At 40.1% G+C, this 27,871-nt stretch overlaps 4 protein-coding genes across 4 annotated transcripts in view; 1 reads left to right on the top strand and 3 right to left on the bottom strand.

Moving 5' to 3' along the window:
- The window catches only part of cep104 (centrosomal protein 104), a 60,786-nt gene extending 51,608 nt beyond the window's left edge, over positions 1-9,178 (bottom strand). Inside the window, 7 exon segments of the mRNA XM_038723195.1 lie at positions 714-882; positions 1,361-1,437; positions 6,040-6,102; positions 7,277-7,415; positions 7,850-8,023; positions 8,148-8,274; positions 9,066-9,178. Of these exon segments, the coding sequence (XP_038579123.1) occupies positions 714-882; positions 1,361-1,437; positions 6,040-6,102; positions 7,277-7,415; positions 7,850-8,023; positions 8,148-8,260 (735 nt within the window). The 5' untranslated portion in view covers positions 8,261-8,274; positions 9,066-9,178.
- A 595-nt stretch (positions 9,179-9,773) lies between these two features.
- Positions 9,774-14,078, top strand: lrrc47 (leucine rich repeat containing 47). Its single transcript, XM_038723197.1, has 7 exons — positions 9,774-10,375; positions 10,871-11,332; positions 11,451-11,567; positions 11,703-11,818; positions 12,302-12,404; positions 12,598-12,687; positions 13,544-14,078. The coding sequence occupies exons 1-7, from the start codon at positions 9,806-9,808 to the stop codon at positions 13,763-13,765; spliced, it is 1,680 nt and encodes a 559-aa protein (XP_038579125.1). The 5' UTR covers positions 9,774-9,805; the 3' UTR covers positions 13,766-14,078.
- Positions 14,079-14,600: 522 nt separating this feature from the next.
- Positions 14,601-18,280, bottom strand: LOC119905849 (L-rhamnose-binding lectin SML-like). Its single transcript, XM_038723202.1, has 9 exons — positions 18,178-18,280; positions 16,904-16,936; positions 16,735-16,797; positions 16,348-16,483; positions 15,827-15,936; positions 15,691-15,735; positions 15,383-15,515; positions 14,823-14,926; positions 14,601-14,666 (listed from the first exon to the last, which is right to left on the bottom strand). The coding sequence occupies exons 1-9, from the start codon at positions 18,206-18,208 to the stop codon at positions 14,638-14,640; spliced, it is 684 nt and encodes a 227-aa protein (XP_038579130.1). The 5' UTR covers positions 18,209-18,280; the 3' UTR covers positions 14,601-14,637.
- Positions 18,281-24,796: 6,516 nt separating this feature from the next.
- Positions 24,797-27,796, bottom strand: LOC119905914 (caspase-9-like). Its single transcript, XM_038723308.1, has 11 exons — positions 27,678-27,796; positions 27,389-27,529; positions 27,054-27,264; positions 26,806-26,889; positions 26,659-26,720; positions 26,367-26,543; positions 26,185-26,274; positions 25,930-26,077; positions 25,626-25,814; positions 25,374-25,483; positions 24,797-25,244 (listed from the first exon to the last, which is right to left on the bottom strand). The coding sequence occupies exons 2-11, from the start codon at positions 27,518-27,520 to the stop codon at positions 25,140-25,142; spliced, it is 1,308 nt and encodes a 435-aa protein (XP_038579236.1). The 5' UTR covers positions 27,521-27,529; positions 27,678-27,796; the 3' UTR covers positions 24,797-25,139.
- Between the last annotated feature and the right edge of the window lie 75 nt (positions 27,797-27,871).

Here is a 27,871-nt window from a genome sequence, read left to right as displayed (position 1 = left end):
GATATTTAGCATGTGTGCACTTGTGTGTATGTGTGCCTGTGTGTTCATGTACTAGTTGTTTGCACAGAAACTCCAAACCACATTAATAAAATGCAAGTGTCATTGTTAAATACTGGATCAACATAGCGGCAGCTTGTCCCTTTGTCCCAAAACAAAAAAACTGTAGTTAGAAACTTGACAAGACCTTTTGGATGTGTAGAAGAACACAGAACTTACATTACATCCTCACCAATCCTGTCAGCATGTCGGGAGATTTTAATAATCAGTGAAGTTATGCTGCTGTGCCTCGTGCGTAAATGCACACAGTGCTCTCTTAAGAGCATCTTCATCTTCATCTATCAGAATAATGCGACCGTAAAATAAGAAAAAACAGTCAAATGCTGCACCACTGACTTTAGACCAGGGATCTTTTCATCGCAATCGCTTTCTGTTGCCTCAAGATAGCAATGTGCCAACAATTTGCCTGACCACGCCTCATTTTAGGATTAACAGTCCTATGGGCGCAAGTGGATTTGCTATTTGAAAAACGTGGGTGTTGGGCTTGAAAATGACTACTGCTTCGGTTAGAAACTAGCAATGACACAGCGCTGCGCTTGGCGCCGAGTGCAAGATAGGGCCCTAAGACTCTAAAATGCTCTCACTGCAGTGAGAATGTGAGTAAATATTTGATGTCAGTTTGCATGTATTGTAGCCAACCAGTCTGCCTCCAGTACCTTTTGCAGGTCTGCGATGGCCTGCTTCAGATTCTTGGCCTGCTCGTATTTCTCCTGCCGGACCATGTCCTGCTTCTTCTGGTCCAGGAGACGGATTATGTGGGCAACTTCAGGGTCCTGGTACATGTCGAAGGCCAGATCGTCCAAGGGGGAGATGAACTCGCATTTGCTGGGACACAAAGACAGCAAACATTTGATACATATAATAAACTGAAACATTTAAACATTTATTTCTACACAACCACTCTGTCAGGTCTGAGTTTGTTCCATCTGTGAAACATGTTGAATACAGAAAACAGAACAGCTGATTTAGTGTCTAAATTAATTTGAGACAATGCCAGTGCAGAATACACGCATCATCGTCAGTAAAATGGGCTATTGTGAAATTCCTGATCAAAGGGGAAAAACAATGACCGCCCCCCCCAAAGAGTGAGGCGCTGAGGTGACAGTCCCTTGGGGGTTGATATAAAAAAAAAATTTTTTAAAACAATTTCGAAATGTGTTTTCCTCTTTGCACGCCACCTGCATTGTCTTCACATGTGAGTGACCTTGAATGCCTTATTGCTTTTCTTCCAGACTAAATGGCTTTGTTGAACAATGTTATTGTCACAAGACAAAGAAACCAGGGTTCAATGGCCTAGGCTCACCCCATGAAGGTCGTGTCCAAGGCGGCTTCCAGCTGGGTACTGTTGAGGTAGTGTTCGATCAGCTGCTCTCTGCTTGGCTGGGGGTAAACAGATGGACAAATTACACACACATGCATATATACTCTTGTATCACTGTGCTCAGGAACACCTGACCTAATCCCATTAGCTTTAAGGTTATCCTCATGTGCAACCTTTACCATAACTTAAACAAAACACTGCACTTTTCGAAAGTGAGAATCAGTCACAATGACTTTACCAAAAACATCTTGGACCTTAAAATGGCAGCAATACAAGTTCTCTCTCTCTCTCTCACACACACACACACACAAGCCCAAATCCAAACATTGATATGCACCTCCACTTGTAACTGTAATCCACTGCATACACTGCTATCACCTGAAATGTTAAGTGGTCAATCATTATAAGAACAGGAAACAGTGTCTGACTGAGAACACCATTCATTCATTACTTCATGAGCACCAAACCAGCATTTAATATGATGGAGAAGAAAACTCCTAGTAGAGCAGAGCAACACTTCCTCTTGGCCAGTAATAAATAGGAACAAGAAAAATACTGTGCACTTCATATCATGACTCATACAGCATGTGAAACGAGAAGCTATAATATACAGTGAGGAAAGTAAGTATATGAACACTCTGCTATTTTGCAAGTTCTCCCACTTAGAAATCATGGAGGGGTCTGAAATTGTCATCGTAGGTGCATGTCCACTGTGAGAGACATAATAAAAAAAAAAATATCCAGAAATCACAATGTATGATTTTTTAACTATTTATTTGTATGATACAGCTGCAAATAAGTATTTGAGCACCTGTCTATCAGCTAGAATTCTGACTCTCAAAGACCTGATAGTCTGCCTTCAAAATGTCCACCTCCACTCCAGTTATTATCCTAAATTAGATGCACCTGTTTGAGGTCGTTAGCTGCATAAAGACACCTGTCCACCCCGTACAATCAGTAAGAATCCAACTACTAACATGGCCGAGACCAAAGAGCTGTCCAAAGACACTAGAGACAAAATTGTACACCTCCACTGGGCTGGAAAGGGCTACGGGGAAATTGCCAAGCAGCTTGGTGAAAAAAGGTCCACTGTTGGAGCTAAACATGACTGTCAATCTGCCTCGGACTGGGGCTCCATGCAAGATCTCACCTCGTGGGAACTTTTTGGTCATAATTCCACTAACCGTGTTTGGAGGAAGAAGAATGATGAACACCATCCCTACTGTGAAGCATGGGGGTGGTAGCATCATGCTTTGGGGGTGTTTTTCTGCACATGGGACAGGGCGACTGCACTGTATTAAGGAGAGGATGACCGGGGCCATGTATTGGGAGATTTTGGGGAACAACCTCCTTCCCTCAGTTAGAGCATTGAAGATGGGTCGAGGCCGGGTCTTCCAACATGACAATGACCCGAAGCACACAGCCAGGATAACCAAGGAGTGGTTCTGTAAGAAGCATAGCAAGGTTCTGGCGTGGCCTAGCCAGTTTCCAGACCTAAACCCAATAGAGAATCTTTGGAGGGAGCTCAAACTCCGTGTTTCTCAGCGACAGCCCAGAAACCTGACTGATCTAGAGAAGATCTGTGTGGAGGAGTGGGCCAAAATCCCTCCTGCAGTGTGTGCAAACCTGGTGGAAAAACTACAGGACACGTTTGACCTCTGTAATTGCAAACAAAGGCTACTGTACCAAATATTAACATTGATTTTCTCAGGTGTTCAAATACTTATTTGCAGCTGTATCATACAAATAAATAGTTAAAAAATCATACATTGTGATTTCTGGATTTTTTTTTATTTTTTTGATTATGTCTCTCACAGTGGACATGCACCTACGATGACAATTTCAGACCCCTCCATGATTTCTAAGTGGGAGAACTTGCAAAATAGCAGGGTGTTCAGATACTTATTTTCCTCACCGTATTCCAAGAGGAGAGAAAGCAGACAAATATGTTTTCATATATTGCTGTTATATATTGGTGGAATCATATATATTATAGTGGAACATTACTAAGAGGAAATAAACTGGGATTGAAAGTCCCATGGTTAATGTAGCCTTGGGTATTGGTTAATTAATGTTACTAACCCGTCTTGCATTGTTAATGTTACATTATCTTCGTTAGTCATTGACACAGATAAGAGCTGATGTTTTTGCATTAGCATATTTGTATGACGTGATAATGACCTGCACATCTTAAAGGGTCAGTTCACCCTAATTACAAGAATAACCCCAAACCTTTCTCACTAATGGTTGTTAGAAACGCAGATACTTTAGTTTTAATTCATCCAGGTGTTCTCAGATAGAATAGAAAAAGAAGAAGAATAGAAGTGAATGGAATGAAGTGAATGGTTTGCAATGTGCAAAGCATTTAAAGATTCAACACAAACATGTGTTTTACATTAATGTAGATGTAACCTTTTGCTCTGGACAAACTGGCAGTGAACATTTTCCTGGAACTACTTTACATTGAAGAAATAGCCCCCAACTGGACAATGTGTTCTATATATTACCCAGAGTAACAGCGCATCTCAAAGTTCACAGAAAAACCCATCTCTAAAAAAAGAGTCCACTTTGAATCCCGGTAAAGCTCAGTCTGTGAACAAGAAACGGAAAGGCAACAGTGTAAATAATACAATGAATGATGGCTGAAGCTTTAACTTCAGGGTCCTAGTACTGTGCATGCTGGCTCACTAGCACACATTTATGTTTTTAGTCATTTTAATGTCAAAATGTATGAAATACTGGAATTACTAGTCGGAGAACACCAGAATATAAATACTAAAAGACAGAATTAAGGGTTGACCTCCACAGAGCAGATTCAATTTGGGATGGAGAGTTAAGGCCATAAAGGCAGTTTCCGCATCTTTGTGACAACTAAAAAGCATCTGTTTACCACCAACCATCGCACTTTTTCAGTGCTGCGAGCGCCATAAAAAAAAAATTCCATTCATGCACCAGTTCCACTGAATGAAAGACAGATCTCAAAACCTGGTCAGATAAAACCAAAACTTTTTGCAAGGCTAGATACCCCTACAGAATGACAGAATGTGTTTTTTTCCTTCATAATAGACCCTTCGCTAAGCCACGCCCCGAATATGCAGCTGGCCAACAACAGCGCAGTACAGGACTCGCTCTAACTGAGATCAGACACTTTCATGCCTGCGGTCCATTGACTCGACTTTGCTGTATTTTTCCAAAATATGGTCAAACGCTGTTCCTGGGGCACTTTTAATAGTTACAGCTACCCAGAGAGGTTGAAAGGAGAAGTATGATTTATTCCCTTTCCAAAATCTAAAACAAATCCAGAAAAAATGTAGGCTGTGCATTGTTCCTAATGTAATGTTTGTTAACTAACACTAGCTAACTTACTATTTAATGTAACTTTATAAAGTCCTGCAGTTTTGCTTTTAAATGATTGTAACAGTGAACAAAGACCTACCCAGCTGTACACAAACAGTGTTGATCCTTAATTTAGTTGTCCTCTTTCTCAATTGACAGGTAATACGGTGGTTCACTTTTACACTGTGATCAGTAGGCTGAAGCTTCTGTCTTTGTTTTTTTCACCTCAGTTTGACAGCCTGAATTAAACCTTCAAATGCAGAATGCAACTGCAAAACTGTCTGCTTCTTTCTGAGATCGCTTTTTCCAAAAATTAGACAATATTTCTCCGGGAAGTGCAGTTATAGACAGTGGCGGTGCCGTGATAAAAGTCTGACAGGTTCGACAGTTTGTCGGACTTAAAGTGACTAAGGGGGGTGTTGCTTAGTGAAGGGCCAATTTAGATGAACTGAGACTGCACATACTAAATAAGCTTTCTTCCTGTATCCACACCGCAGTGTCCCTCCATAGTACAAACACAATTTCCCCCCATAACAGATATAAGAGAACAAGATCTCGCCGACCCGCCAGGCAAGATCACCGCTGTGGTGGAGGTGCTCAGAGTCGGATTAGTGGAGCAACAATGCACAGCCTGTTCACTGGAATCTGTGCGAGTGTGTGTCTGTGTCTTTCCATGTCTCTGTGTCTGTGTGTGTGTTTTAAGGTGCTCTCTCTCCTCCAGCACCTGTCTGTCTGCAGCACTATCTGATTACACTGGCTAACTAAAGGCCTCCTGTGTGATTACATACTGTCCTCCCTTTGTGTCTCATTACTACATTCCTGACACATATACACACACACACACACACACACACACACACACTCCAGGTAAACACGTGCGTGTAAACTGAATCAACAACTCTCTGACATATTCTAAGTAACAAATCTTAAGCTTCGCATTATTCAGGGCCGTTGTACTGAAATTGCATTATATTGTGTTGGTATTCATATTATTTGACAATCCCCACCAAACATCAATAAGTGTACAACTCTGCACAGATCAGCTACCATCATAACAGGGAATCCATTTTTTTTGTTTCATGAAGAAAAAATGGATGATATACGATATGTTTTTTTGTTCAAGAGATCAGTTTCCCATTTTAACATGCCAAAAGTTCAAACTGTCGTGGTGGCTGCAATGTCAGTGGATGGATGAGGAAACATCAATCAACCCTATTCTAAGTGACTGATGACAGAGCAATGTCTCTCAAAACCAAAACACAACAGCCCCACCTACTGCTGTGCAGATGTAAGTTCAGTGATGGGTGAAGATAGTGTGCACTTACAATTGTGTTAAAAGCATTGCCATCCAAAGAATCTCCCAGAACATTAATGGCAACCAAAGCAACCTGAAATCATAAAAATATGTTTGTGATGTTGTTGAACGAAACAGAACTGCGAGAGACAATCAATGCATGCGATAAATGGGTGATTGTCGGGGAGTTAGCCTAATAGTGGAACTATTTTACTGCAATTTAAAGGATAAGGCTGGTGATGTTCTATAATTTGTTTGAGTATTATCAATAAATCACATGAAAAAAACAAACCCAACAATGATTTGATCCTACTAACAAGTAGTGTCTGTGTTATTCCACAGAGCTCCACCGAACTATTAAAAAAACAAATTTGAGACACACTATTGTATTGGGTTGACAAGTTCCTTTATTACAATGAACACATACACTGTAATTTAATTTGAGTCGATCCCACATAACCAAGTTGCTTTAAATACTTATTAAAGCACCAAATGTGTATACATCCGCTGTTGAAACTAGTCCCCAACAAATGCACTATTTATTCCTGTTTGAGTAATGTTTGTTAAAATCTGTTTCAATAATTTAGCCTGATAAAAAATGTAACTATATATTTGTGATCTGTTTTTAAAGATTGAAATCTTCAGCGGGAACAAAGGAACAGTGTGCCACAGACAGGGGAGGGAAGTACTGAGAGATGGACTAACACATTGTTAGTTTTGGTCTTTTCATGGTAATTGTTCACAGTAAAAAGAATATATAATAACTCCAGCCATATCCTTTGAGTAAAATCATTATAATCTACTAACAGGGTTTCTCATTTTAAAATAAAATAAAAGCTTCAAATCTGGAAAAAAAAATCTGTTAATTTTGTGTCAGTCTACTAAATCAATACATCCCATTTCAACACTATTGAAAATGCAAATGAAGCTCAGGAAGTTGAACTTCTCAGGAGTGTCTAATAACAGTCATTCAACATAATTTAGACATGCAGTATCTATCAACCACATTTACAGAAGTCTTTAACATTTTCTCATATCCCCACAACACATCAATAATGAGACTAAAATATTATCTAAGATGGGTGCTCTAGCCTGTGTTGGATACCCAGCTGATGTGTTGCTTGACATACTGCTTCAAGACAAAATGACCGCTATGTGTTTCAAACACTGGCGGAAATTTCTGAAAAACAGCCATGGACTTTATAGATCTAAAACACTGATGAAAGACACTGTTTAGGGAAATAATAGTGTGTCGGTGGTTATTGTACCTGACTGTGGGGATTGTAACGGTTGGCATGGTTCCTATGGAAGGTTATTCTCAGGTACGTTCCGATGGCATCCACATGGACCGACTTCAACTCCCGAGCTTTGAAGCCTGTCTTCTCATTGTCCGACAAAGACACATACCTGTGGTGAGAGTACCGTGATGGCTGTCAGTTCAACTCCTCTGCTGAGATATACTAAAGTGCATATCTACATTTTAATTCTATAATGATACACATTTAGAAACAGATAAGACTAGAAACAGCCAAGATATTACTGAACCCAGTTGATGACTGTCAATCAAATTGCCTTTCAATCAAATAGATACAACATGACTGTACTGCATAACTAGCCACTGTGTACCTCCTTCCAGGTATAATCAGTAAGATACGAAATCAGAACCAGATCTAAGGATCAAAGCCGTGTGTCCAGGGAGCATCATCACCAGGTGAACACTTGACCTATGTTTATGGTTGTGTAGGCTGCAACATCCCAATCTCCCACACCAACTTGTATTAACCTAATATGCAGTTCTAGTAAAAAAACACAAAAAGGCCTTGCTAAGTCTGCAGTCTCACCCGAGTCGGCGAAGCTGCCCAGGGAACCCAGAGGTGGTGGTTTCAGGGAGGGTGTCTCCAATGTGAAATTCCACCTTGGCTGGGATCAGGTACTGATGAGCCAGCAGCTGCAGCTTCCTCACCCTACTTCTCTCCACCAGCTGGAGGGTGACGTACTGAGGGTAGGAGCACAGCCTGCGGAATATTTCATTCACATAATTATTATTATATTTTTTTTAGGAGCATAGAATGACAATGAACAAAGTTGCCATGAATGTATGTGACATGCTTTTGTAAGTAAAGCACTGTATTACTGTACCTGCTGGATCTCCAGCCATTGACTGTGGGTGCATGGACCATGAGCTCCTTTGCACTGAAGTTATCCTCATGACTTGAAGAGTTGACCACAATGAATCCTATCTTCCTGGGCATCCCTCTAATGGACACTGATAGAACACAAACTAATTGATTTATACATAGATATAGATATATTTAATATCTGAAATAAAAAAAAAATAAGTGAAAATCATGAATGTAAAGATGATTCATTTTAGAGGCCTGTCACAGCACTTTGTACATCTGAACCACTTACAACAACAGGTAATATTAAATATTTACTAATACAGCCAGAAGTATTTATCACTACACTTGTGCTGACCAAATGTTGCTAAACATACAAACAGCAATTAGACAGCAATGACTTATTTTAAGAAAGAATATATTTATTTCAGTGCATTAATTTAACAATAAAAGAGTAATATGAAGGCTATTAAACAACATCTGATTAGGTAGCAATGTCAAATCATACTTTATTCATAATTTATGTGTACTTAATGTATGTCAGTAGCTGCAAGTGCGCAGAATGCAAGAAGCGTTTGTTGAAGGATTTACTACTTGTGTCACATAAAACAAAAAATATTAAACGTCCAGTTTGGTGTACAATTCTCCTTGGGAGGAAATAAACTATTCTGGATATGGCATACACACGCGCTTGGGTAGGACAGAAAAGTCCTTCTTGCTGACTTCAACATGGTGGGTGGGAGGTATTAGCTAAGTTAACTCCATCAGCCAACATAGCTAGTTTTACTGTAACGTCAGCTGTATTTTAAAAGGTTTTAGGGGAGGCCAAAATCCAATAAATGTCCAGACACCTGTCATTCGTTAATCCTACATTTTGTTGCTATATATTTTTAGAGTAAATTAAAGGTTTTTTGCGTGTATTTCAAAGATATCTTACCACGAACATCACCGTAATGTTGACAGCTTGCGCTCCCATCCCATCTCCATAACCACCGTTGACAACAACCAGCGCGCACATGCGCTATGGAGAGCCTGTCGTCAGTCGCAATGGATTGTCGTGAATGTCGTACGCATTATACGACCTATCAACATTTATTTGTTAAACGTTTACCGACTCTCACCCACATCCATGGACCCACCTCTACTTGTATTATGTTTTTGCCTGCATATTGACACAATGATCACACCGATAAACAATGTAATACATTTTCTAATGAGTTTTAACAACTTCTTGGCCCTCGGGTGGCGTCTATGGACGAAGCAGTAGCCAGTTACTTCAGGAAGCCAAACATGTTGTCTCCAAAATAAAGGTACCGCATGTAGCGGCAACTTCAGACTGATCTCTCACAATATTGCAGTAAATCTTCAGGGGGCAAGCACACCTAATCTAAGACTCATGACATAAATATTCCACAAAAAATATGCCACAAATTAAGAAGAGATGTACAAGCATTATAATAAGAAATCAAAATGCTGTAATAATTGACGGCTTCAAAGTAGTTGTCATCATTCCAAATGGTTGTTACGTTTGGATTATAATTTGTGGAGACGTGTGTACATGTATCACCCGTAAACCTATATGTCAAGAATATAGTGATTTATTTTGAAATAATTAAACGGATGTTTCATGTATTTTATTGTCTTGGTTATCTTGGAAAGTGGTGTCTAACCGACAGCATGGATGACATGGAGAAATGGCCAGAAATAGAGAAAGCAGCGTCAGGGAAGAGACGTGAACTGGTTTTACAGGGTCCAACTATCGACGGGAGAATTTCCTCTAACAGGGGACTCGCCTCAGCTATCTATTCCCTCACCCTGCTGAATTATCTGGAAGTTAGCCAGTGCCCGAGTTTGACAGAGATCCACGAGGACATCCAACATCTGACAAACCTTCAGAGCCTCATCCTGTGCAGAAACAAGCTGACATCCATCCCGAATGTCGTCGGTAACCTCAAGTCCCTGAAGGTCCTGGACCTTTCAGTCAACAACCTAAGGGTTTTACCAGAGGGAATCACTCAGTTAAAGGAGCTAAACACTCTCAATGTGAGCTGTAACAGCCTGGAGGTCCTACCAGAGGGACTGAGTCAGTGCACCAAGCTCTCCACCATCAACATCTCCAAGAATCGCATCACCGCTTTCCCCGCTGATTTCTACTCCGAGCGACTGGATCTCCTCAGCACACTGGTCGCTTCCGACAACGCCATTGAACAGCTGAGTGGAGATATTCACAAGCTAGCAGCTCTAAAGGTGGGCCGGACAACATGGTTTTAAATGTTGTTTGAATTGCTGGTACACTGTTTTGAATTCGTCACACGGTCACGTTACACTCCATACACCAAGCAGCTCCTTTATAACGTTACTGAATATTGATAGATGTCCTCTTTACGAGGCGATTTTGTTTAAGGAAATGGCCTCTGGGTGGATTAAATGAAGCCCGAATATCAGAGGAGCTGTCACTGTTTGCGATGTGTATCTTAAATTATAGCTAACGAGGTCTTACATTTACCAGTGTGTAATACACCACAAAAATGTCAGGTTTTTAAACAGAATTTGGCGAGTAACGTTAACCTTCACTCCAGAGACTGATCAGTATAGATCTGTGCAAGCTTAAGTTCAGTATACCCTTGTCTTTTTGTGTTTTTTCCTTTACACAACTCTTACTTTGGGTCAGCTGATGCTCTTAGGCCCAAAGTGAATGCACTTATGCACTTGCTTTTGTCCCCCTCATGCCCGTCTTCCCAGGTGCTGGATCTCTCTAACAATAAGCTGAGCGAGATCCCCTCCGATCTGAGTGACTGCCCCAAGCTTAAGGAGATCAACTTCAAAAGCAACAAGTTGAACGACAAACGTCTGGAGAAGATGGTCAACGGCTGCCAGACCAAGTCCATACTTGACTACCTGAGAGGAAAAGGAAAAGGAAGACAGGGGGAGGATGGAGGCGACGTGGACGGGGGTCGCAACACAGACAAGGGGAAAAGGCAGCAGCAGAGGAAGAAGAAGGAGAAGGTGGCAGGCGAACAGGATGAGTTGGAGGAACTGAACAAGATGGTGGTGAGGGTTCTCCATGTTTCGGACGCTCCTACAGCACTCACAGTCAAAGTGAGTGAAGCGGTGAAAGATGTTCGACCCTACTTGGTGTGCTGCGTGGTCAGAGGCATGAACCTGAAGCCTGGGAATGCTCTCAAACGATTCCTGGTGGCTCAGGTAAGGTCAAGCCCCTCACAAGGTGGCATACATTGGACCATTTTAGTGGTGGATGACTAATAAAATAACAAATTGTCCAGTGTAGTCCCCAAAAAAGATTCACCTGTTGTTTTTCTAGACAAAGCTTCACGATGACCTGTGTGGTAAAAGGACCACTGCAACCATTGCATCTCACGATGTGCAACTTCTCAAAGCTCCCCTGATGTATGATGTCAAACCACCTACCCAGTTGAAGGTATGCTAAGGCTAAAAATCTTTCATTTGCAGCAATCAAATAAAATAAATATTGTCATGTTCAAGTTTGCTTCAGTTGCTGCGTGGTCCATTGCAGTTGTCACTGAAAAGATCCAAAAAACACAATGTTTGTTAGATTGTGCCGCTAGGTCGGAAAGAGATGACGGCCGTCGAGCTGATAAGACACCTTCAGCTGGAGGCTGACGAGCTGAGGAAGCACAAGAAGAGGCAGAACGTCACTGGTCTCCACAAGTCAGTACAAATAACTCACAAGCTTTTTGGTTAAAATCTTTATGTTGATCTCACATGAACTGATGTTCAAAATAAAACAGAGCTTTATATAAAAGACACAAGTATTAAAGAGATGCACATGTCATCTGTATAACTTGCTTATTGATTTGTTTGAACACATGGGGGCAGTATAAGGATGTTGGACCACAGCTTTAGTCTGATTTATTTCAACCTCAGTGTTTAATGAGCCATTGGTTTTATTAACATCTTGAACACATCATCTTAATAAGCCCATATTTGTCTGCAGGTAGTTGAAATCAGTGTGCATTAATAAGAATTGACCAGTGTTTAAATTGTTGATTTTGATAATTGACATGCCTGGCTTGTAAAAAGTTAGAAAAGCAAAAGAATGTCACCTGCTGTGCATCTATTGCATTTGCCTAAGTCCTTTTTATTATGTTGTCTCTCTCATATAGTCTCACTGCTATTTAATTTTTTTTACAGATACCTGCAGATTTTGCAAGGTAAAGCACTCTATCCCTGCCTAGTGGATGCAGAGGGGCAGGTGATCTCTTTCCCACCTATTACCAACAGTGAAATAACCAAGGTGTGTGTGTCTAATTTACTGTGGTTGTCATTATTGTGTCCTTTCAGAAGAGATGATTACATATTAAATGCTGTCATATTGTACAATTGTTAACAGCAAAAAAAAATGAATCCATTAACACAGCTGATCTTATTTAGTGTCTTTTCATGATACAACAGAAATAATTACCTGATCTGCTGATTGCACTTTACAGATCAAGAAGACAACCAAAGAGCTGTTCTTGGAAGTGACGAGTGCATCCAGCCTGCAGACCTGTAAAGATATTATGGACGCTCTGATTGTAGTAAGCGTCTCTTTTTCTCTCTTTTCTCTATCATTAAAGAATAAGTCAAGTTTATTGGAACTTTGCAACTTTTATTTTCACAGTTTTGGCCATTGTTTCTGTGGTGTTCTAACATCCTTATCTTTCTTTAAATTGATCTGGGTCCAAGACTGGGCTTTTGTCATAACTGTTCATGGGAAAATTTCAAATACAGACACCACTTGTGATAGATGTCACATATAGATAATCTGGATTTGTTCAGTAGTTTGTTGCTAATTTGATGTGGAAGATGTTGAAGCTCATGGACAAACATTTTAACAGATGGACTAATATTACAGTGTTCAGGCCCTGCTGGTGGAAGAGCAAATTGGCTCACTACAGCTGGTGCTGGCCCTGTAGGCGGAGTTACGCCAAGGATAAACCTTTTCAGAATCCCAGAAATACTGCACTGCTCACACTACGAGACATTTATGTCCCAGACTACTTGTTATGTTGACATGAGGAGGCGTACAAAAAATACACAAACATTATTCCAGTCATTGTTGTTCAATCCAGCTGGATATTCAACAAAATGTTAGTGTGTCCACACTAATTCTAAGCAGGTTTTGAAAGTTGTTGATGTTTTTTAGAAAGTATACTGAATAGTACATTTTTGAGCTTTAGTTTTGAACCTAATCCTCAGACATCAGGAGTTTTCATCTAAGAGATATATTTGAAGAAAACAGAGACAATCACATTTTTTTAATACGGTAGATTGAGTGTCACATAGTTCTGCATTTTTTTTCACAATTTGTTTTGCAATACAGTTTAAATCCATCTCTTAAATGCAATAACAAATAGTGCAGGCATTTTAACGATATGTCCTGTTTCCGCACAGAAAATGGCGGAGTTGAACAAGTTCACAGCAGAGCATCAGGAGGAGGCGGGGTCGGACGGAGAAGGGGAAGGCCCGCAAGAGCCGGCCGCCAGCCGCGAGATCTCCAGCGAACTGATCGTCCAGCAGGTCCGAACGGTCGACCACGACGGGAACCTGAAGGTCGTTTACCCGTCAAAGACCGACCTTTCCAAAGATGTCAGCAACTTGACCGTTATTTGGTAGTCGTGCTGCGGATGTCCTCTGATGTTTACACTCACTCACGTGTTACATGAAGTCATTTTAACAGATTAATATTGTGGGACATTAAGGCTAACATTTTGACAACATACAACAAACTGACATCCGTTTTACTTCAGGGAGCACATAAAATCAGATCCTATAGGATTTTTTATGATGAAAATAACATCCAGCAGCAGTTTGATTTTTAGTAATGAGTGTTGCCTGGTGACGAATGTTAACATTTCTGATTAATGTACAACATTTTGAACCACATCTGTAATAAATCCTGTTGCTTCCTGAAAGCACAACAAGCTTACTGTATGTCCAAGTATCCTTTTTTTATTATTATTTTCTAACTGAAGGCAACTTGTCCTTTGGTCAAATTAATGTTTCTGACATTAACTTGGACAGGTCATTTATTTGTAGTACTGGAAGATTTGGAGATATCTCAACTTACAGTAATGCCATTTTCTCTTTAAGCAGCAGAAAATAATGTCTGAATGAGACTTGATGCCGTTGTTCATAAGTTTATTTATTGTATTTCATATGCCACACACATTGTTTGCTGTGTAGCTTGAGTGGCTGGAGGTTTGTTTTCCTTGTTCAGACATTGTCGCTACAGCTGCTAATGCTAGCTACCAAATAGTTTGGATAGTGCATCACTTCCTATGCAACAGGAGTAGGCGAAATGACAGGTTGTGTGTGTGGTTGTGGAGTGGGCAGCTTCTTAGAGAGACGGGCAGTATGAAAGAAAGGGGGTCAAGAACATCCAAGAATGATCGGTTTGCCTGACAGAAGATGCATCAAACTGTAACAAAATAACAAACTGACAAATGTATTTAATTCAATGCATGTTTATTGTGATGACTGAAACTTCAGTACTGCTCTGGACTGAGGCCAGGATCTGTAAAAGAACAGAAAATATTTAATTCAGGCAAATAAGTGACTGATGGTATCATGGCTTTCTTATCATCAAAATTGTATGAACATATCTCTGTATCATGCCATTCCCGCACCCTGCACCGCCCATTTGGCTGTTCATCAGAGTGACAATACTTACATTCACATACGTAAGCCACCTCAAGGTACTTGTAGGTGCCGACACAGGGGTCTCCAAACTCTGAGCTGCTTACGCTGATAGTACAGCTGTTTTTCCCATTACAGCTGTGGACGCAGAGTGAGTGAATACAGGCTTGAATGCACTTTGGAGTATACAAAATGGTATTTAAAGAAGGGGAAAGTGAACGCAATTAACATCTTCAAATCTGCATAATATGTGTTATATAAAGCTGATTCCCTTTCCATCAGCAGTAATATATCTTTTTGGTGCAATACAACACAGTCTGTAAACTGAACTAACACTTCACTGGTGTGCATGCTCCAAACACACAAAACATCTATGTATTTTTTTGTACATATTGTGTGGCTTGTACTTGGCCTTGGGTGTTACTTGAGCATAGAAAATACCTCCCTTTGTGATCCCTTTCTTGCCTATTTGACTTTCTTCGTAATGGACTAAAGTAATCTTGCAAAAATATGAACTTATCTACCTGTGCCAATAGCAAATTGTCTTTTTAAGTCTTGTTTTCCTTATATTTACCAAAGAGCATGCAACTGTACCTCTCAGCAACTTTGCTAGTGGGATCTGAGCAGTAGACATTTTCAGTCTCAGAGGCAGTCTTTTTGTAAGAGCAAGTGGTCTCGTCACGACGTCCGTAGTTAGCACCGTAGACAAATATGACCTGACCATCATCTGTTAAAAAGATGAAGAATTGGCAAGGCAGAGAGGACAGAAATGCAGTTTAGAAGTAGGCAACCAAAGAAGCAAGTCGTGAAATACTGAGATTAGTGTTCAGATACAGTGGAAATGCAATCGTGCTAACTGTTATCACATTAATATTCCATAAATGAAAAAAATGTAATCTTACCACAATACAAATGTGCCAAAGAGTGCTCGCATGTAACAAGATGAACTGTCGAAGTAACATGAATGACATCACATTAGACACCACACTATAAAACGTCCAGCTGTGTTTCACTGTTTCATGCAGACATGTGACTGACTTGCTGGGAAACAGGTGTAGTTGGTTTCCAGATATTTGTAGATGCCATGGCAGGGATCGGAGGTACGAACAACATTTGTGTTAAATTCACACACCCTCCTGCCGTTACACCTATAGGAAAAACCGTAAGAGCATGTTTTCAACACAAACCTAACACTAGTTTCTGGTGTTAATAGAATACTATAGTAATTTGGACTAATATCAGAGACTTTACTATTTAATCCCCAAACAACTGCAATATATTGTGTGAAACGAAGACTCGAGTGTTTGAGATACCACTCATGTTAATATACAGTATAATATAATAATAAATGCAAAGGAGTGAGCAGTTTATAAGTCTCTCAAAATGTTCGACTTGATCCAAACCAGTCTGGCCTTTGACACGGTGAACCACCCAATTCTTCTGTTCACCCTATCTGAACTAGGCACCGATGGTACAGCGTGGTATGACAGCAGCCACATCAAGAATACATTGTGCAAAATGTATATTTTTTACTCTGTCGCTGTTCATGTTATGTGTACCTTCTCTTGAGGATTTCCACTGTGCCATTTTGAGAGCACTCCGTGTTGGCAAGCTGTTCTTGAGATCTGCCCTCACTGCAGGTCTCGCTGTTTGCACGTCCGTACATTGCTGCCTCCACATTGATCACTCCCATATCTGTTACACACCGAGGTAGACAATAAGAAACCAAACCATGGGGAAAGTGTTCTTCTAAAGATTTAGAGTTTAATATATTTGATTACATAAACATAAAAATGTTTTCTTTCATAGTAAACTTTAAAAGTCAAAGCCTCTGTATGTATAGGTTTGTGGTTGTGAAAAGATGGGGATGGGGGACTCTCTGCCATTGGTGCGTATAGAGAGTGGATACTTTATCTGAAAGACAATGTGGCGCAGTTCAGTCATACCACAGCTCAGGCGCTGGACATTTTGGACGTCGGCACAGGTGATAACTCTCTCTGCGGAAACAACTAAAATAACAAATATGAAAATTCAAGTTGAAGTGTGTTCATGCCACAGCCTGTGTAAATAAAATAAATGCAAGCATTCTCTTACCACATTCACTCAGATATTTACCTGCTGTCATGACGAAATATATTGCTGCCCGCACTGGAAAAGAAATATCATTGTCACACTGTGTCAGCCAAATATTAGCACAACTTACAAGGTCTTGCGTTAAATAATTAAAAATAAAAGCACAAATGTTACTAATAACAGTAACGATGGCTCTGTTCTATTTAAGCATCCCAGTAAGTCATGACAATGTGACAGTGAGAGCATCATAGCACGTAAATCATGTAAATTGACCTAATTAATGTTATTAGTAACACCTGTGCTTTTGCTGCTATGATGACATGTCAAAAAGTCTGCTGTGCAAAAGCTGTGAATATATGTCAAAGAATAATTTCCATTATTCACCTTTCTCTTACCTGTAACTCAGACATTCAACATGTGATTGTACATAAAAAAAGGTACCGTAAATCGTCCCACACCACTAAGTTCTAGCCCAGTCAATTTTCATTATGATATAATGAGTAAACTGACCCCAAATCTTAACAAAACTCAGAAACAGTCAGATGAGGAGTACCTAATCTCTAAAAAAAAAATCATGTCGTTGGGCCACTTAATAAAGGAGGAGAGGTAGATTTACATTCTCTCAAAATAACCATTTTAGCTATAACCATACAAAACATTAAAGCCTTCTCATATGCAGTTTTAGGGAGCTTTCAACAACCCAAAACTGTCATATAAGTAAATGAAATATTTCCACCTATCATTTTTCTTTACTTCAGGGTAAAACCACATATTATGAGTCAGGGTCCTCTCACCTGATTTCCATTTGTCACCAATATCAAAAACTGATGAGAAGTTTCTAGTAAATCTGGTCTTTGAAAATGTGATGTGATGCATGACCTTAAACAGCACTAGAGGAAGTTTTGGCATTAATGGAACCATCTTTGTTCCTCTCTATCCCCTTAAAATGCAATCATTGAAATGTTAAAGGTAATAATGTCAAACTGAAAACGACACTGCTTAACAGAATGCTTATTGGCAGGTAAGGAGAAAAAATACCATGATTATTGTAAATAAGAAAACATCTAATCGATCAGGTGTGCGACTGTTTTTATGGCAATCCGCTCATAAACTGAGATATCTGTTACTCCTAGCGTCCCGTTTATGTGCCTGAAAATTTAAAGTGCAACAAGGTTTGTACAATCATAGGCACACACAGTCTCAAAGATGACGCCACCCAGCACCCTGTAACTCTAAACAGATATATTAAAGCTTTTAGTAGGAGAAATCTCACTTTTTTTTATATGAACCCATATAATTGTTAGTTGTGTACTCACACAGTGTGGTGCAGAGTCTGAAGCGAAGCATGGTTTTAGAAGATCCCGTCTGAGGTGAACAGTAGGACTGATGGTGGCTGGAACAGACACACGTGTATTTATTGTGCTCGATCAGGAACTGTCTTTGTGTGAAAGATAATAGCTTGACCTTGTGCAATTGGCTCTTATCCATATATGTAAAATGTGAACACACAATTAAAGCCAGAATTTAATTTCCTGAACACTCTAATGCATCTGGTGTTGTTTTTTTGTCTGGACTTTCAGAAAGACCTAGAAACACCAGACACTGAGAGTCACTGCAGTGGAGCTTAACCGGAATCTTTTTATACTCATGATGAGAAGAAAATTATTCGCACAATAGCAAAATACCTCATTTCAAACTAACAGAAGACACGTGCTGCTTTCACCCGATGTCATCTGGGATTGGCTCAAGCCCCACCGCAACCCTGCACACAGGATAAGCGGTTGACGATGGATGGATGGATGGGTGGATGGATGGATGGATGGATGGGTGGATGGGTGGATGGATGGGTGGATGGATGGGTGGATGGATGGGTGGATGGATGGATGGATGGGCGGATGGATGGATGGATGGATGGGTGGATGGGTGGATGGGTGGTTGGATGGATGGATGGGTGGGTGGATGGGTGGATGGATGGGTGGATGGATGGATGGATGGATGGGCGGATGGATGGATGGATGGATGGATGGGCGGATGGATGGATGGATGGATGGATGGATGGATGGTGGATGGATGGATGGATGGATGGGCGGATGGATGGGTGGATGGTGGTGGTTGGATGGATGGATGGATGGATGGGTGGATGGGTGGGTGGTTGGATGGATGGATGGATGGATGGATGGGCGGATGGATGGATGGATGGATGGATGGATGGGTGGATGGATGGGTGGATGGATGGATGGGCGGATGGATGGGTGGATGGGTGGGTGGATGGATGGATGGATGGGTGGGTGGATGGATGGGTGGATGGGTGGATGGGTGGATGGATGGATGGATGGATGGATGGATGGGCGGATGGATGGGTGGATGGGTGGATGGATGGATGGATGGATGGATGGATGTTGTGATTTCAGTTTCTACTTGAGTGATAACAGGATCTGCAAAATCAGATAAAAGATTGACTTCAGATGAATATTTAAGTTTAAAGTTTATTAAAGTGTAAAATCACCAGCTGTGTGGTCCCAGTACACTTTACAGAAAACAGAGACACATAGAATTTGCAGAAAAAGAAACACATAAGAAACACACATTAAAAAACAACAATAAAATAGACAATTATAAAAGCAACTTGCTCTCATTTCGCATCTGTTAAATGTTCACCTGCGGTAATATTTGTTCTTGTAGTGTACTTAATTAGCATATATCATGGTTATCAACAGTTGAGTCAAAAAACATTATGAATGGAAGTTTCCACTCACATCTTAAAATGCTTGATTTGAAAGAGAATGTATTCTAATTTTTTATTGTAATTAATTAATTATATATTAACTCCTCCCTGATCTTTTATTCATTTCTGTCTGAGGGATGTTTCTCTGTTTTCTATGACTCACTCTGTATTGAGTGTTTTGTCAGAGTGATTGTTATTTTGGATGCTGTAACTCTGTGCTCTCTCCCATATGCACGTCATCTGATTGAGCTCCTCTGACCTGTGGAACTCCTCAAGGATCAATCCTGGGACCTTACTTATTCTCCCTTCACGTCCTTTATATGGCTGCAAATCTTATCCTTTCTATGTTGATGTCCATCTTTATGCATTTGTGAAATCTATGAAACTTTCAAATTTGGCTACTTTAAATAATTTTCTGAAGAGAGAGAAGATTTGTGCCTGGCTGTCTCGTCATTTTCTGTAGTTACAGCAGTAAATCACAACAAAGCTTTTGTCTCCTAAATTTGATAAAAAATTTGACATCAGCACTTTGATTCCCAGTGTATCTCATGCCAGTAATTCAGTCTTCAGGGTTGTTTTTTGCCAAATTACTTTGTTCTTCTTCCAAAAGCTCGAACAAATCATCTAGTGTTTTATCTCCTCAAGTTTCAACAAATGTAAAACACTGTATTCTTGTTTAAGCCAATGTTTTTAAATGGTTAAATTGCATTAATTTTATCCAATCAAACTTTATTTGTAAAGCACATTTAAAAACAACTAGGTAGACCAAAGTGCTCTACATTGACATGAATCAAATAATCAATATCCAATCAATAAATCCATACAAAACAAACATGACCATAAAATGGCAACATACAACTCTCAAACTGGGTCAAAAGCCAAGGAGTAGAGGTGAGTTTTTGGTGCTGGAAGGCTGGAGGCTAGCCAAGACACGAAGAGGCAATTCATTCCACAGGGGTTGCAACTGAGAAGCTTGATCCCCCCTGTTCTTGAGCCCTGTTATAAGGACAACAAGGAGTAACTGGTCTGCTCACTTTAATGACCTTGAAGGAGCAGCTTTAATAGATCAGCAACAGGCTGGAGCTAGCCAATGAAAGCCTTTAAAAACAAAAAATAACTAGGAATAGCCAATATTATAATAGACTGCTGCTCCTCTCAGCTCCCAGGCTTCTTCAGTTTCTGTTTGCCTGTATGTTTCGCCTGGTTCACCAAAGACAAACTGCTCTTACCTGTTCAGTCTGTGCTCTGAGACTGAATATCTGCCGTGCCTCATGGGATTGTCATGTTATTATCATTTTGGAATTGATAGCCAGTTGAATACAAGCCACTGGAGTCAGGTTCAGGTTTGCTAGATCTAAATGAATAAATACTGAATGCAAATTCACAAAGAATGGATTGCTGCTACTGATAGCACCATGAACTGTGCATCCCTTGCAACCACTATCTGCCCCGTCTTAGGGTACATAATGTTTTGCAGTTGAGTGCAATATGCCCTTGTTTTGTTTCTGTTTAATATATATCTGCAATTTTCTGTAAATGTCTGTAATGCAGCTGCAAGAACAAAATTTGCCACTCATGTCTTCAAATGTTTGGTTTGAAAGAAACGCATTCTAATTCTAGCTAATTGAATTACATATTAACTTCGCTTTCAGTCGTTTCTATCTGCGGGATTTTTCACATTTTTCTATGATTCACTCTGTAATGAGTGTTTGTTAATTGGGATGATATGACTATGTACCATCATGCATCTGGGTGCAGACAGCTGCTCTGTGCTGGACTGGTACCGTGTGCAATAAAATTCAAGAATAAGTTATTTCTGGAAGCAGAAAACAACAGTAATAGTGTTGTAAAACACTGTATTTTTGTTTAAGCCAAGAAGCTGCAGCACAATTAAAATTGGCTGGCTTCACTAAATAGATAAAGGCAATTTTTTGGGAGACAGGCTTGTGCTCTGAAACACATACAAAGCAATCTTAAATGCAGACAGATAAAATAGTTATTGGTACACATTTAGCTTTCCTAATGTAATTCTAAATGTATTTTTTAAAATTTACTGTAAAAACTAGGTATAGCCAATATTTTAATAGACTGCTGCTCCTCTCAGTTCCCAGGCTTCTTCAGTTTCCCTGTTTGTCTGTATGTATGTTTTGAATGGTTTGCTAAAGACTTCAAACTGCTCCAACCTCTTTAGTCTTTGCCCTGAGACTGGATGTCTGCCACACCTCATGGGATTGTCATGTTACTATCATTTTGGAATTGATAGCCAGTTGAATAGGAGCCACTGGAGTCAGGTCTGGTTTGTTTTTCACTATAAACACATACTGCCCTAGATCGAAATGAATAAATATTGAATGGAAAATTCACAAAAAAATGGGTTGTGGCTGCTGATAGCACCGTAAATAGTGCACTTGCAACAGCTGTCTCCCCTGTCTAGCTATCCGATCCACAAAAGATATTGTACAGGGCCCGGATTTTTGTGCTACACCCTTTGTTCTGATTTGTTCTTAAAGTGTACGGGAGTAGTTAAACAACATTTGAGTCAAGAATTTTATAAATGCAGCTGCAAGAACAAAACTTTCCACTCAAATCTGAAAATGTTGAATTTTAAAGAGAACATGTTCTAATTATAATATAATTAATATCTAATTATCTATTAACTCCTTATCTTTCATTTATTTATATCTGTAGGACGTCTCTCGTTTTTCCATGACTCTATCTGTATTGAGTGTTTTGTCAGAGTGTTTTTTATTTGGGATGCTGTGCGCTCCCCCTCATGCCCTCTAGGCGGACAGCTCTTTTCTCTACTCTGTGCTGGAGAGGTACATTGTGTGCAATACAACTCAAGGTTAAGATATTTCTACAAGCAGAAAACAACAGTAATACAAAATGGATGTTCTCATGTCCTTATACCCTTGTGACTTTCTCCTTAGTTGCTTGTGTGACCATAAATGCTCAGATTAGTGAAGTCTGATGTGAACAGTGTGTCAGGGAGCCAATTTTACATTTAATTTTGATGCCTGCTTTGTCTGACATGTGTATTGCATCAAAAGGCGAACACTGTTAAAAAATAAAACATATAACCAGACAACAAAAACAATAGTACAAACATTTGTATTATAATTAACATTAGATAAATAAGGATAATAAACTATTATCATGTGCTATAGAACTAAAATGCTGCTTTTACCACAATCAGACTGCAACAGGCAGCCTGGTATTTTTTACCTGCGCTCACCCTGTTTACATTGTCTTTTAATTGCGTGAATATCAGCATTGATAAAGGGAAAGATTTTAGAGACAGATCTGTGCTTCAGACAGACTGAAATAACTAAAGCAGGTGTGTTCTTAGAAAATACAAGAGAGCACAGTGCACATCTGAGCTAGGGTTTACTATAAGACAAATAAAATAAAGCACATTTATGATAGAGAATCTGATGTGAGTGCAGAGAATCCTATGCAGGACTTGTTTTGGAAAACTTGAGGCAATGTTTTTGTCAGGATGACTGGAGACAATTGGCACAAATGGTATGCTTTCCCAATGCTCTTTTGACATGAGAACCTGAAATGCAGTGGTTGTCAAAAACAAAACAAAAACAAAGACTAAAAACAAACGAGGCATAACCTGATTGGGGCAGACATGGGAGCAAAATCCAGGTTGGCTCCACTGAAGAGTTAATTGGCCAAAAAGAGTGCAAACAATATGGATTTCTTTTGTTGGGAAAGAAACAAAACCACTGCAGCAAAAAAACTGTCAAACAGAACAACAAATATCAAAAGAGGAGAAAAAGAAGGAAAAACAGAAATCGCAAAGACAATTTAAGACCCAGAGTTATTAACAGTTTAATAATATAAATAATTATTTGGTAACCAGAAAAATTCTCATTAGATTCACATAGACTGCGATGGACTGTCCTGTCCAGGGTGTACCCCGCCTTACATCACTGAAAACAAAGTTATGGATCTTCTGTTGCATTTCTGTCAATTCATCCTCCTAAATATTACACACTGAACCTTTAAATCAGTTGGCTTCATCCTCCAGGCAACCTGGAAATCTTTCCCAAATTTCATGGAAATCCGTAGGTGCATCCAATAGTTGTTGAGACATTTTACCGGGGAGTCAACCAGCCAGTCAGTGGACCGACAGACGCACATTGCCATCCTGCCATATTTAGAAACTGAATTGTATTTGGCATTTGTAATGTATAAAGTTTCTGTTTTTCTGTAGACCTAAAAACATGATAATAAGGCAAGACAATGGCTGAATTAATTAAAGATTTCCTAACTGAAGAATTAGAGCCAGACGGGCTGACTCTATCTTACCAACAAAGGGACTCCCAGTGTTTTCATGTTAAAGTTCCCTAAATACCTAAATGCTACCGGGGACCCCGATTTGGTATGATCATGGAGATGCTTATCTCATGATAGTGTTTTAATTGTTTAGGATATTGGAAATATTTTTTAAATAGTGTGTGTTGATCTGAGGTGACTGAAATACACATTTTACTAAATTTCAAATTTTATGGAGACCCACGGTGGCAGTGTGGGGAAGTAAAAGACTCAAGAGAGGGCATCTGTGAGATCTCAAGTATTTTGTGTAGTACAGTACAATAATGTTTAACTTGCAGTGTCTATCAGTCTCACATAATGTAATTCAGTGCTAGCACAGGCAGCAACACTAGCACACTTATGATGCCAACAGATTCTATGTTAATTCTAACATAGTGTAATACATATGTTATTTGTATAATTTTCCTCCAACTTTCAGAAAGGTGTCAATGCTAATACTACTGGTGGGTGAAGATTAATGTGTGTCACTACTGAGAGAAGTACTTCAGGCTGGGACAGCCCTTTATTACAGAATGGTTATGCCCTCACCAATATGTTAAGGAACTGTCTATGAGCCGAATGTGTTTTGTTGCTGTGCTTGCAGTATTGTTCCAGTGGCTATCCGTCCAGTGGACTCTAACCACTGGAACAGTATGTACACATTATTAGATTTAGACATGACATATGGTGGTGAAAATGTCAGACGACTCACTCAATCACTCATTACTGCATTAAAGTAACTGTAGCACAGTGAATGCTACCAGCTGGATGAAGCATCTGTAGAAAATAGCTGTATAAATGGGCAGAAGATCAGTCAAAGAATATGAAATGCTTCTACATTCAGTCACTTCTTATCAAAATCAGTGCATTAAAGAGACCTGAAATAAGAGTCACCAAAGTATTTTATATAGATTTGCAGAGTACACATTGAACATTATGTTGATTGTCCACTCTTGAAAATGTACAGCTGCTATGTGTTGATAAGACAGCAAGGATATCAAAAACAATTAAAGTTAAAAACCTTAATTGAAAAACAGCAAGACACGACAAACAACAGAAATGTACAGTAAGACATGATTAAGCCACTAAAAAGTACAACCACAATTAAGCAAATTCATTCACTTTGCAACTCTGCCAGAGACATAAGCCCAAGAAATTTTACTCCATACCATACATACATAGCATTCCCTGAAAGTGAAACTAAGAAGTGTTAAATGAACTCTTCGTTTATGGCTGGCTTTGAAAATAGAGAAGTTTGCGGAGGAAGTTAAAGGAACCAGGCATTTGCTTGTAGAGCCCTTTTGCAGAGATTTGGGAGACTTCATTGTTGACCTGGAAATAAGGACAGTCAATAATCAGATGTGTCTATGTTTAAATTAAAAAGCTCTAAATGGTCAAGGGAATTTAAAAAAAGAGCCCCAGTTACTTTTGTTACAATAAGTAGTACAATAAGAAGCTCACCATCATCAACATTGTGGACAAGTCATGGGTAGCAGCATTTTCCTCAAGAATATAGTCCAGTGTCTCGACATACCAGGAACCCGACTGGGTGTCTCTCCAAGACACGTAACCTGTATTTGTCACATTGTCAAAGGGGCATTAGGAAGATTGCAAGTCAAGTCTATCTATAGCTCTGACTTGACAAGTGTGTTATTAATCAAAATAAACACAGACGCATGAATGCAACACAAAGACATTGAGACACAAACACACCAGGAAAAGTAGAGTAGGACACCAGAATGTCACTCGGGGTGGGCAGTGTGGCTCTGGCGTCCGGTTCATCGGACATGCTCAGAGAGTCACTGCTGGACGACATTGGAATGGCGTCCATCTGATCATCAGTCCCACCGATGGATGGTTGGACCTCATTAGGCGACACCTCAAATCCTGTGTCTTTTTCACCTCAAGGACAAAAACAAATGTTGCCCTATGAGACCACTTTAAGTGCATGCATAAGCTTTAAATGTTGTAGGATTGTTAGTTTGAGTTATTCAACAGTGTGTTAAATGTTAGCTACCTCCTCCACAGGCCTGGATGAAGAAAAGTTTGGGTTTGCTCTGTAACGATGGACAATGCTGGCCATTGAGGTAGTTTGTGATGTGCTGAACTGGGACATACTGTCCGTCCACACCATACACAGCACCAGGGAAGCGGCTGTGACTCACCTATAAACATAAATGTGAGCATACATTAGGTGTTACGGGTAATCTGGGTCTGAACTTGAGTAGGTCAGAGATGTAGCATTTGATAGGAAAATGAAAACATGTCTTACCTCAGCCCCATGGGACAGTATGATGACAACACAGCAGTCATATTGTGAATGGTCCTTCTTAGACAAAACTGACAGTGCATGTTTGATTTGCTGAAACGCAGAGATAATTGTTTTACAAACGTTACAACCAAAGCGCTCAAAGCGTTACACGTGGTTTTCACAAAGTAAGAAACGAGTCTTACCTTTTGCTTCAGGTTGGACTTAACGTCCACAATAAAGTTCAGTTTCTTGAATCTTCTCTCCAGCTTGTCACAGTCTATGTTGGACCCTTCGCGATTGCTCTGCTCGCTCTGAGGTTCAAACTCCACGTTGTTTATGATGAGGCAATGTCCGCATGGGCTGGCATCCATTTTGTAGCACTGACACACACATACACAGACAAAGGAAACAGAATAAGATGCGCATCATTTAACAAAGCACTGACAATTTTCCTCTACAGCACCTTTGTCTTTCTGATGTTGAGTGCATCCTTACCTGAATACTATCCTGTCGAGTTCTGCCTTGGGGACTTGGTCTTATGTACTCCCTTTCAGGTGCTGTGACATAAGCATCAATATGTGCTAAGCATTAAGGACCTTACCAGACTGTTACCAATATGTACAAATAAATCACATAGCTTACATGGACTGGGAGTAGTATGGGGTCTCTGTACTGGATAGACAGGGACATCATCTTTTCTTTGCTTATCAACATCCATTGGAGAGGCTATAAGAGAAACAAAGAGCACATACATGAGCAACACATTACACCAAAGTCTCCACATGACAAGACCAGAGAGTACAGAAATCTTTATAGTAATCATTTGCCTACATTGGCTATTTTTACAGTTTTAATATTCGTGAAATATACCATTGTATTAGCACACTTACAGATTGGGAGGGGCAAGACAACAGGGTGAACAACCTGAGTGGGTGCTGCAGGCTGTGGTTGAACTGCTGGAGCTCCATTCTGCAGGAGCTCTGCCAAACTGTGCTGACCCGTCTCCTGAAGGCATTCCAGAAATAATGGAAAGGCCCGACTCCCACGGGTCTCTAAGTCCCGGACTAACTGTCTGGCCTGGTCTCGTCTGGTCCCAGAGCTCTGACAGGACAAACAGTAACAGGTGTGTACAAGCAACTAATTTTCTCTGAGCGTTCACAACCACCCCACCACAAACAACACCTGAACCTGAAACCCAATGCCGTGACCTAAACAGCTGTCTTACCCGTATGTCTTCGATCATGTCCTGGGTGAAAATTTCCTTTTCAAGAAGGCCATCGTAGAGATTTAATGGGTCCAAGTCTCTCACGAGATTGGTCCTGTTGCGCTGAAGAATCTTCCGATGTATTTCCTCCATTCTCCAATACTAACAACATCCACGAGGGAGACAAAGAGGCATAGTAAAATCTGTCGCTAACACATTTTGTTACGATTACAGTCAGTCGGTGTGTAAAGATCCCACTCCTTTGTAAAAGGGAATTGTATCTTGTTCCTGTTCAAGAGTCAGAAGTTACCTTTCATTTCTCTTATTTGTGCTCGGTTGCAGTAGCCAGTTCCTTGTTTACATCAGCGTTGTCAGTGATTGGTCCACTGAGAGAGCAGAAAGACAAAAAAAAAACTAAGTGCGTTTGATTTTAATGCCCGCGCGCCGCTGCCACACGGCCATCATACGGTGAAGCATTCACACGAAAAAACCGCGGCGCGACGA

The sequence above is a fragment of the Micropterus salmoides genome, unplaced genomic scaffold, assembly GCF_014851395.1.
Source record: "Micropterus salmoides isolate LMB-PRFRI ecotype aquatic unplaced genomic scaffold, ASM1485139v1 Ms_hic_scaffold_16, whole genome shotgun sequence".
Classification (NCBI taxonomy): domain Eukaryota; kingdom Metazoa; phylum Chordata; class Actinopteri; order Centrarchiformes; family Centrarchidae; genus Micropterus; species Micropterus salmoides.
This window is presented reverse-complemented; position numbering and strand designations above follow the sequence as displayed.

Bases quoted from the DNA above. Each gene is read 5' to 3' on its own strand.
- lrrc47 (XM_038723197.1), top strand. From the start codon at position 9,806: ATGGATGACATGGAGAAATGGCCAGAAATAGAGAAAGCAGCGTCAGGG. The intron at 11,568-11,702 runs GTATGCTAAGGC...AATGTTTGTTAG, and splicing joins AACCACCTACCCAGTTGAAG to ATTGTGCCGCTAGGTCGGAA. The intron at 12,405-12,597 runs GTGTGTGTGTCT...TGCACTTTACAG, and splicing joins CCAACAGTGAAATAACCAAG to ATCAAGAAGACAACCAAAGA.
- LOC119905849 (XM_038723202.1), bottom strand. From the start codon at position 18,208: ATGCTTCGCTTCAGACTCTGCACCACACTGT. The intron at 16,937-18,177 runs GTGAGTACACAA...TTTCTTTTCCAG, and splicing joins CAGACTCTGCACCACACTGT to TGCGGGCAGCAATATATTTC. The intron at 14,927-15,382 runs GTACAGTTGCAT...CTGCGTCCACAG, and splicing joins ACTAGCAAAGTTGCTGAGAG to CTGTAATGGGAAAAACAGCT.
- LOC119905914 (XM_038723308.1), bottom strand. From the start codon at position 27,520: ATGGAGGAAATACATCGGAAGATTCTTCAGCGCAACAGGACCAATCTC. The intron at 26,275-26,366 runs GTAAGACTCGTT...TCTGCGTTTCAG, and splicing joins AGTCCAACCTGAAGCAAAAG to CAAATCAAACATGCACTGTC. The intron at 25,484-25,625 runs GTGTGTTTGTGT...TGACAAATACAG, and splicing joins GTCCTACTCTACTTTTCCTG to GTTACGTGTCTTGGAGAGAC.